Here is a 9,386-nt window from a genome sequence, read left to right as displayed (position 1 = left end):
GCAGTTTTTCACTTTAATGTACAACTTTGTGCAACATTTTATTCTCATCTCATACTTCCAGGTCCAGTATTTCATAATCATGTGTAATATTATTAATTATTTTGGTATAATTACCAGTATTACTTTTTACTGTTCTATTCCAGTCTTATGTTAGCTTACTTCTCACATGTACCCTGTCACTCTGTGTTGTCTTTTTGCTTTGTTGTTGTTGCTTTGTTTGAATTTCTCTCTGGGATGAATAAAGTCAGTCTATTTCACTGTTGTATTGTACTTATATCTTCCTGCTTTTCTACTTTAAGACACTGCATTTCTTACATTATGTCATTTTGTTTTTTTTATCTGAGTAACATCTGGCACAATAATTTCCTTCATGACGAATGCAGTTTTTATCTGTTTATCAATAAAACATCACGTTTGGTTCACAAACCTGATTAATGCAACTTTACCGGAGACAAATCTGATTGAATGAACTTAATTCTACTTTGTGCAACTTTTTCTTTTACAATAAAGTCAGCGTGCATCAACTTGGAAATAAACCCTTACAGATGAATTTGATGATTTATTTATTTATTCTTTTGGGGCTACATTCTGATTTAATGATTCTATACGTTACTAACATTACGATAACACATGAGAAATCTGCGACAGTCGCCTCACGTGAACTCGTGAACATAAAACACCGGTTGTGAAAATAATAAAACGGTGTGGTGGACTGTTCCGAGTGATTCTAGCGTCGGTGCAGCAGGAAGACAGATAAATGCATTAAACGGGGGCTTCCTCGGTGTTTGCCGTTCGAACTGTAATAACACCGCGATGATACCAATTGCTTCCAGCAGCTATTAATCCGAGCGCTGCTGCGTGCACGCCAGACGAGCGTGCGCTTGTGTAATATCCTTTTCATTTATACATTTCTTTGCACTTTTTTTTTTTCTCCTCCTCCTCCCGTCCCCTTTTATTTTCCTACTTGGAGAGCTTGATAAAATTATCAGTGAGGAATTATGGGTAAAACCAGAGATATTAAAAACATAATCTCATCCAAATGGAGAGAAGATTGATTCTCCAGCTACCGACGCACCGCCGCAGCCCTGGATGGCATATTAAACGCTGCTGCTGCTTCTCCATGTGTGTGTGTGTCACAGGTACAGATTACTGTTCCACGGTGGGTGTATTGTGTGTTTACGTACAAATGTTCCTTCGGTGCGTGTGCTTGGTTGTTTATTCCCCTCATACAATGACTGTTGGTTGTTATCACTGCTATGGAGGACCTATTGTGTGACGCCATTCAACGGAATAATGAGTTAATAGACTGTAATTGTGACTTGACTCAGCGCTAATACAAAGAAATATGTCACAAAAGTAGGTTACACAGGTGTGTGTGTGCATGAGGGTTCGATTTGAAGGTTTAGTGTCCAGGTATTGTCTGTCAGCAGCTGCGGGGTGCATCCTCCGTGGATTAGCGTTAGCATGGCTGAGTGTGTTTAACAGGATTACTAATCTGAACTGTGCTGCCGCAGCGCTCTGCATTACCTGCTCTTGAACGCAGCTTCGGCTGTGCATGCACGTATTTGCACCGCTTGTACTCGTGCATATGTAATAATTAACTTGTACAATGTGTGTGTAGCTGGACACCAGTGCGGTCTATTAGCACCATGGCCGTGGCTCACACCAGTTTCCATTCATGTTGAGGTCAGCAGGATGCAGTTTACTAAGTACTGTAGAGCTTTAAAGACCTAAAACTACTTAAATGCTTCATCATCTGGCCTCGGTGGATTATTGGGGGGCTGTTAACGCTGAAAAATGTGTCGTTGTGTGAGTGTTGTATTGACAAGATGCCCCCAAGCGAAAAAAAAAATCTGAAAACCTCAAAACCAGTCAGGCACCTTTGTGTTTTACATGTATTCTGTTTTTAAGAACTGAACTCCGTCACTTAGCCCAAATGTTGTTTTTAATCTTAATAGAAAACACGGAAAGTGCAGCTTCTGTGCAATAAGACGAATCCATTACATGTGCCGAGTGTTTCTTTGTGTGTTTCTGGGTTTTGTGAGCGGTGTGTGTGTGTGTGTGTGTGTGTGTGTGTGTGTTGTAGAGCCAGCCTTGACAGCTACATGACAGCTTCCACATCCCCACTGTACCTATTTCCCGAAAACAATCCCAAAATGCACGGCAGCATGTCGCGCGATGACCAAATCAATTACCGGGGTGCACAAACAACGAACCTTTGATTCCCTCTTTAAGGGAATTTGTTTCCGACAAGGAAACGGACCCAGAGGCCGAAGCCAACTGCGTGTTGCGACACGGCTGCTGCGAGCCGGAAAGCTCTAAAGCAAGAGAGGATGGCGGGAAGGCTGAGATTATAAACGACAACCTGGAGCCAGAACGATGAGAAAACCACAGACTGTATGAAAGAGGGACGTAGCTGCCGTGTTGGTTTCTGCACTGAGAACATGAAGCCAGGGTTTTGCTACTTCCTGGTTGACATCTTGGATTTTTAGAGCCAGTGACTCGTCGGAGGGGGGCGGAGTCATAGGAGCAGCAATTGGTCAGATGGATTGAGAGGTGGGCCCTCTCTGCCCCGCCCACATTTATCGCCTTCTGCTCGCTTCGTCTGCATGGTCGCTACCAACTGTCAATCAAGCCAGCCACGCCCCTTGCCCCGCAAAATGTTTTTTTAAAAATTCAGTATTGATTTATTTTCAGATTGGCCACCTGATCTCTGGATCTGACCATGAAAAATAATTTCAAAGAACAACTTTAGGTCATTCTGAGGGACTCGCAGGAGGAGAAATTAAATTATGAAGCTGATATAATGTTAAACTAAGCTGAGGAGGTATTTAACAGCATATGTGACTTTGCAAAATAGAATCAGAGCAACTTTTGTCTTGATTCAAGTGATTTTAACCACAGACCAGCCAAAAATATCTACATACGGTCGTCCATTAAAGAAAAGGCAAAATCACAACAGTTACTCAAATAACTAGAAACTGAAAAAAGTAATAATAAATTAAAATTTGCTAAATTATAATTTAGTGAAATATGACATTGCTTTTGAATTGTGGTAGAAAAGAATAATTAAAAAAATTAAAAAAAAAACTGTCCCGGACAAATTAGCGCACTTTGCTGATGAACAAAATATTACTTTAGGGGTCCCATCATGCTTGTTTTTTTTTTGTTTGTTTGTTTTTAAATATATTTCAGTTGAGCCACAATTCAAAAGCAACATCATGTTTTTCATACATTGACATCTATTATTACTTTTGTCTTACTTGCTTATGACAGCTGTTTCTTTCCTTCTTTAATGGGAGGGTATGAATACATGTGAGGATTGTAAATATTGACTAACGTGACTAAAACCTGCTCCTCTTGTGCCGTCCTCTCTGCTGTTATTGTTCCTCGTGCACCTCCTTGTTCCTCTCCGTTGCTCAGATGCCGCCGAGCGCTCCGCGACCCGGGCCTCTAAGATTTATGGAGGGACAGTCGAGCGCTTTGTGGAGCAGATGGGAAATTCATGGCGGAGCTAGAAGGGCAAACTTAGCATAAGACAACAATTCGCCGCGACGTCTGTCTGGCGGAGGTGTGACGCAACTTACACCTGTCTGCATTAACTGGTAAACTCTGGGCCTGAGTCAGACTTTCTCTTTGGGCCTCCTTTTTCCTTCTACCTGTCTCCCACATCCTCCTCCTCCTCTGCTCCTCTGTCAGCTCCAGTCGAGTCCTTAACAGCATTTCATCCATTGCTCACCGCTATTGTGCCCTTAAAGTGTCACATCATCTCCAGATATTCACCTACAAACACTCGGGAGCTGCTTTTTTTTTTTTTTTACAGTCTGACTCAATCTGTTGAAAATTCAACCCGATCGGCTAAGCAGCGAGCGCTCGGCAGCGATTGGAGGGAGGAGGAGAGCGAGTGTTTGTGTAGCGCGGGTCAATGACAAACAGAATCCAGACATGATTCCTTCAACGCTCCACTTCTGCAGTGCGCTCACGCAGCCGCGCTCGCAACACAGATAGCGAAGCCACGTGTTGCATCAGCGTTGCAGGGAGCCGGTTACGACACGACTCCGCACACCGGCAATTACAATCGACCTCGGGACTAATGGTAATGGCAATTGAATCTGACATATAATACCAGTGTGTGGATGACAAGGGGTTGACGCCGCCGTGAGCTACAGCCGGCCGAGCACGTGCCGGGAATAAATCAAGAAAAATAAAAATAAAAAATACACGTTGTGAGTCCCACTTATCAGCTTTGCTTTTTGCTGCAACGAGCAAAAAGGGCGGAAAATTACTTTCATTCAGCAAATTAAAACAATGCAGCCGCGGTCTTTAGGCTGAAGGATATTAAAAGCTGTTTTCACGCTGCAGGCGCTTCTTCTCCTTTTTTTTTTTACTAATATGTGCTTGATGATGCAACTCAACAACCAAAGCAATGCTGGAAAAAGACGGCCAGGAGTTGCAATGGTGTTTTGTTTTTTTTTTGCATATTTGCTCCCTGGTTTCATTTTATAGTCGGTGGCACGTCTGATGTTTTTTTTTTTTTAACTGACTTATTTTCAGTCGAGTTATGACAGCGGTCTCCCATGTATAGCATATTATTACTGCCACGGCGGCGCGGTAAATATTGATTTGAGTGAGCGTTCGTTCTAAATCGCGTCGGCTGTTTCTGTTCAAACTGAACGTATCAGAAGATGTGGGAACAAGTGAAGCCACAGTATAAACTCATGTGTTAGTCATAAATCGCAGTTGAGATAAATTCCTGAAGACGTGAAGCAGGACAGATGATTAAAGCGGGACTTCTGCCAGAGCGAGCGTCGCACGAAACCAGGTCCGCTTCAGATCAATCTGCTCAGAAAGTGGACCGACTTCAAAAACCCAAAGGAGACATATTCGAACGACGATAAACAGTCGGTGTGGCCAGAATCTTCTCAGACAGAATACGAGGTGACAAACTCAACCGACTGAAGTGAAAGTGAGTCGATCCCAGTCTGTGAGTACGAGCTTTAGCAACATGCAGCGCTCCTTCTGGGTTTATTCAATATAAAGTGGAAGTGAATTAGCTTCTGCTGCAACCGGCGGAGCTGCAACGTGAGAATGTTCAGAAATACAGAATAAAGGTGACGCAGAGTGGATGTGGCTTAAAAAATGTATCACTCACAGATATATATACAGTCGTGACTCGATAATCCGACACTAAATGTAAAACCTTCTTTTATGTCAGATAGCAAGGCTGTCGGATTGTCAAGACGGAGGTCCAGATACAAGGAGGGCTTGATGCTGGAAGGATCATTAGTTGTTAATATTTATTGTTTATAGTTGTTGTAATAACTAGTGTATTGTTAGAACACTACACATCGCTGGATTTCTAACTGACCGGTGCGCTTGTGCAGAATCCGGCCACTTCCACCCCGGGGTGGAAGTGTCCAGAACACACAGGCAGTACTTGGCTGCTGATGCTAGTTTAGTTAGCGCTCACACTTCTGTTTCCTCCATCGGTGGCGGCGGGGGAGTGGCAGATACGCTCCACCGTTACCATCCATGTTTACTTCCATAAACACTGAGCACGCTCGCTGCGTGTGACGTCGTCGTGTCCTCTTCTGCGCATGCGGGACACTTTTGGGTCGTATGAAGTTCACACAGCAGATCACATACAAGTCACATTGAACTGGAAACGTGAAGGAAGTCACAAAGAAATCCTCATTGAGCATCAAGTCCTGCAGTGTGAACGTAGCCAATCTGTGGGATTGTTCAGTCAGATAATACGCCGTCATCCTGATTGGTGACATTAAATGTCATGTCGGAGTCACAATCCAAGGCTGTCGCTATGTTAAGGCTCTTTTTAATGGGTTTTTCCTAAAAACCTGTCGGATAGCAAAGTTGTCGGATTGTTAAGGGTCGGATTATCGAGTCACGACCGTATATATAAGTTTAATGCATCATATACTGAACTGTGGTTGTGTTGATCTCCTGCATGTGGCTGCTCATTTGCTTAAAAATCAATTTACTACTAATTAAGCGGACACATTTCCATTAAACACAAAGGAAACCTCTCATTTATTTATATGCTCTGGTGTAGGGAAGCGACAAGTGTTAAAAAGGGAATTAAATGTTCGCCGTTGAAATGAAACGCAGCTTTAATGCAGCCCGAGGTGGTTTTTCTTTTCTGCTTTCATATGAACACAATCCATGTTTATTCGTTTACAGTCCGCGGTCGTGTGCGTAATTCTGTGTGGCAACCTCGATTTCCCTCAGGACAATGAGCGTTATTGTGTTCGTGTAAAGTCGTCTCACATTCCTGAGAAAGAACCCGTGGCAGCGGTTTGCGCCCGTCGCCGGCCGATTCCCCGCCATTGTTGGCGTCGACGTTTCTGACTGTTGCGCCGCCGCGGTGGCATTCAAAAACAAATCTTAAAGGGATTAGCATCGACATGGTTCTGACACAGTTCGCTAAGCAACGTCGGGCTCCTGTGTGTGTTTACTGCACACGGATGACTGGATTCATAAAGAACTGCACAAATAAATTCAACTGATTCACTTTATTATTGTTTTGTGTTTTTTTTCTTTTTTTTTGCATTCACACGACGTCTAATGACGCGCTAATGAACCAATAAGTTCAGTTCTGCATTTTTCTTCTCAAAAAATCGGCATTATACGGTAATTAGTGTCACATTTTTTCCAAAGTTCAGGCATCTCGCCGCTTGTAAACATCAAAGGTGGATCACAGTTTTCTTTTGTGTTTTTGTTTTTTTTTAAATAATCGTTCCGCAGAAAAGCGATCAGTCACGGTTCAGCGGCTCTTTCCGAAATTAAATAATTGCCTTTGTCCTCTTATTTACAAGAGTTTACGTGCTTTGCTCAGCCCGTGAACACGGCGTACAGCTGGATTAAAGGCATTTACTGTATTTGATAGGCTACGAGAAACACCAGGAGGTTATAGATGGAAGGTGATCAAGCAACGAGCTGCAAGGTGGCATCATGACTGAAACCAAACTCACACTAAATATCTCATGTGTTGCAACTTAAGCTTGTTTTTTATGTGAAATAAAACCTCTTTTATGTTGTTTTTTGTATCGTTTTCCTTTTTTTGATGTTAAATTCTGCTCTGTTGCAGATTAACAGCCGAGCAGGACTAGCTTAGCATCACAAAACTATCGCTGGTGTGTGAACGCAGCACGGTTTCACTGCTGTGTGTGTGTGTGTGTGTGTGTGTGTGTGTGCATGCAAGACAGAGAGAGAGGAGGTCCAAACACAGCCAGCAACACTCAAAGCAGAGCAGACATGCAAACAAATGCAGTAAGATGAGAAGGTGATGAGAAGGAAAAAGACGGAGAAACAAAAAAAAACCCATAAAGAAAACAGAGGAAAAACCAAGAGAATTTAAAATATAATAATAATAATAATAAAAAAAAAAGGGGGGAAGGTGTAGGGCAAAGGGACAACCAAAANATGAGAAGGAAAAAGACGGAGAAACAAAAAAAAAAAAAAAAAAAAAACAGAGGAAAAACCAAGAGAATTAAAAATATAATAATAATAATAAAAAGGAAAGGGGGGGGGAAGGTGTAGGGCAAAGGGACAACCAAAATGAAGTAGTGTTGGAGTTGTGTTCATGGTTGTATCGTGACATAACATCGGGAAGAAAAATATTCTGCCTATGAAGCAATAATCACCTTCGCTTGGGATGACTAGAATGTACGGCGTTGTTATTTGTCCCCTACCTATTACCACTAAGGCCAAGGGCCGCACGTCGCCGCCGGAAAGCATGAGAAAAGAGAGGGAAAGAGAGAAAAAACAAACAACAACAAAAAGAAAAACAAAAACAAAAAAAAGGGAGGGAAAAAAAAAAAGGAAAGAAGAACAAAAAAGTCTAAGAAAAAAAGATGTATAGTTGTCTTTATCCATTTCATCAAGGTTTAGATCTCCCTGGTTTTCAATTGCACAATCTGTCTTAGAGGAGAGAAATTGCAGTGGTGAGAGATAGCACTAGAACAATGAGATCAATAGCACTCAGCTGGGATATGACTGCTCTTATTGCCAGGAAATAACCGGCCGTCTTGACTGGCCCATTAGCAGGAAAAAGAGGAGAAAAGAAAAAAGAAAAAGAAAAAGGAAAAAGAAGGAGGCCCTATAACAGATGTGTGTCGGTGAGGATGTCCGCTACCAAAGGAGTGGTCAGTGGATGCAGATGTGGCGTCGGGGAGGGAGGGGGGGTTAACGTTGGCCGGTTAATAAAAAAACAAAGGGAGTCGGAAATGGAAGAGAAAAGAAATGAACTGATGGTTGAAAGAAAAACAAAAGTATGAACTTTGTGGCAAAAGTCTGGCTTCTGCCGCCGTGTCGACTCAAAACCGGCTTAAAGAACGTCTACAGAAGGCCGATAATAAGACATTCATGTCTTCATAGGAACATAAAAAGTAAAATTCAAGGGCTACTCCCAAAATGATTTACTTCTAAACAGCGTTGAGGCAACTCAGTGGCTGCAGCCGGTCGGCCGTCCTCGTTACTCTCTTTAAAAAAAATGGCTGCCGCGTTAGCTTTAAATGCTAAACGGCTCTCGGGGAGGATGCTTTATATTCATGATTATCTAAACTCTTTTTTTTTCTCAGGGGCAGAGAACAGAAATAATCTCACCGGTTAAATTGAATCAGTTAGTTTAGCCAAAGAACCTTTTGTTTTTTATTTAAAGAGAGAGAAAATAAGATAATGAGCAGGTTAAACTGCACAGATGCTCAATAAAGTCTACTGGTATAGCGGTGATGAGGCTAATATGTCCCTCAAATTAGAAACCTTGGTGCATATTGATGTGGATTACAGTTTGCGATGCAGAACCAAGCAGAAGGTCTGCTGCGTTTTTTTGGGACGGAGCCTAATTTAAAGTCCTTTAATACCTACATTCACCTAAACATTCATTAAACATGCAGCTGAAATAACAGCTTCAGCCTCCGAAGTCTGACTCACCTTATTTCTTCAGCTTTGACTAAAATACAGAACATCAAGTTTCTGATATATTATGACTCCCGAAACTGAGATAAGATGTCTCACCGGAGTTGTTAGAAACACTCCGAGTGACAGAGTGCTGCAGACTGCAGAGATCACAAACCCCAATCACAGGCGAGCCGGAATTTGGTCTGTCGTGAAATGGAATTAGCATTAATTAGCTGATATAAGCTGCCACCGGCGACATCTGTGATTTTAAACAGCGACGGCGACGATCGGAGTCGACTGAGGCGTGAAGAGAGTCTGAGAAGGCCGAGGGACGGAGCTAACTGTGTTAGGAGAAGTGGCTCAGGGATGAGGAAGGCCATCCATCTCTGTCCACACTGAACCTAAAGCTGCTGCAAGTTTGTCTGTTAAGGTAGAAAAGTGTTGCAGCCACTTACTAGGTCACTGTGCAT

General features: G+C 42.5%; 1 protein-coding gene across 1 annotated transcript in view; it reads right to left on the bottom strand.

Annotated features, from left to right (window-relative positions):
• The window catches only part of ptprt (protein tyrosine phosphatase receptor type T), a gene marked incomplete at its 5' end in the record, with an annotated part of 345,648 nt that overhangs the window by 133,709 nt on the left and 202,553 nt on the right, over nt 1-9,386 (bottom strand). The window contains one exon of the mRNA XM_008289688.1: nt 7,662-7,718. Coding sequence (XP_008287910.1) covers nt 7,662-7,718 — 57 coding nt within the window. The remainder of the gene's footprint in view (nt 1-7,661; nt 7,719-9,386) is intronic.

This window comes from Stegastes partitus, unplaced genomic scaffold, assembly GCF_000690725.1.
Source record: "Stegastes partitus isolate 25-593 unplaced genomic scaffold, Stegastes_partitus-1.0.2 Scaffold632, whole genome shotgun sequence".
Lineage (NCBI taxonomy): Eukaryota > Metazoa > Chordata > Actinopteri > Pomacentridae > Stegastes > Stegastes partitus.
Note: the sequence above shows the minus strand (reverse complement) of the source record. Positions and strands in the feature narration are given on the sequence as shown.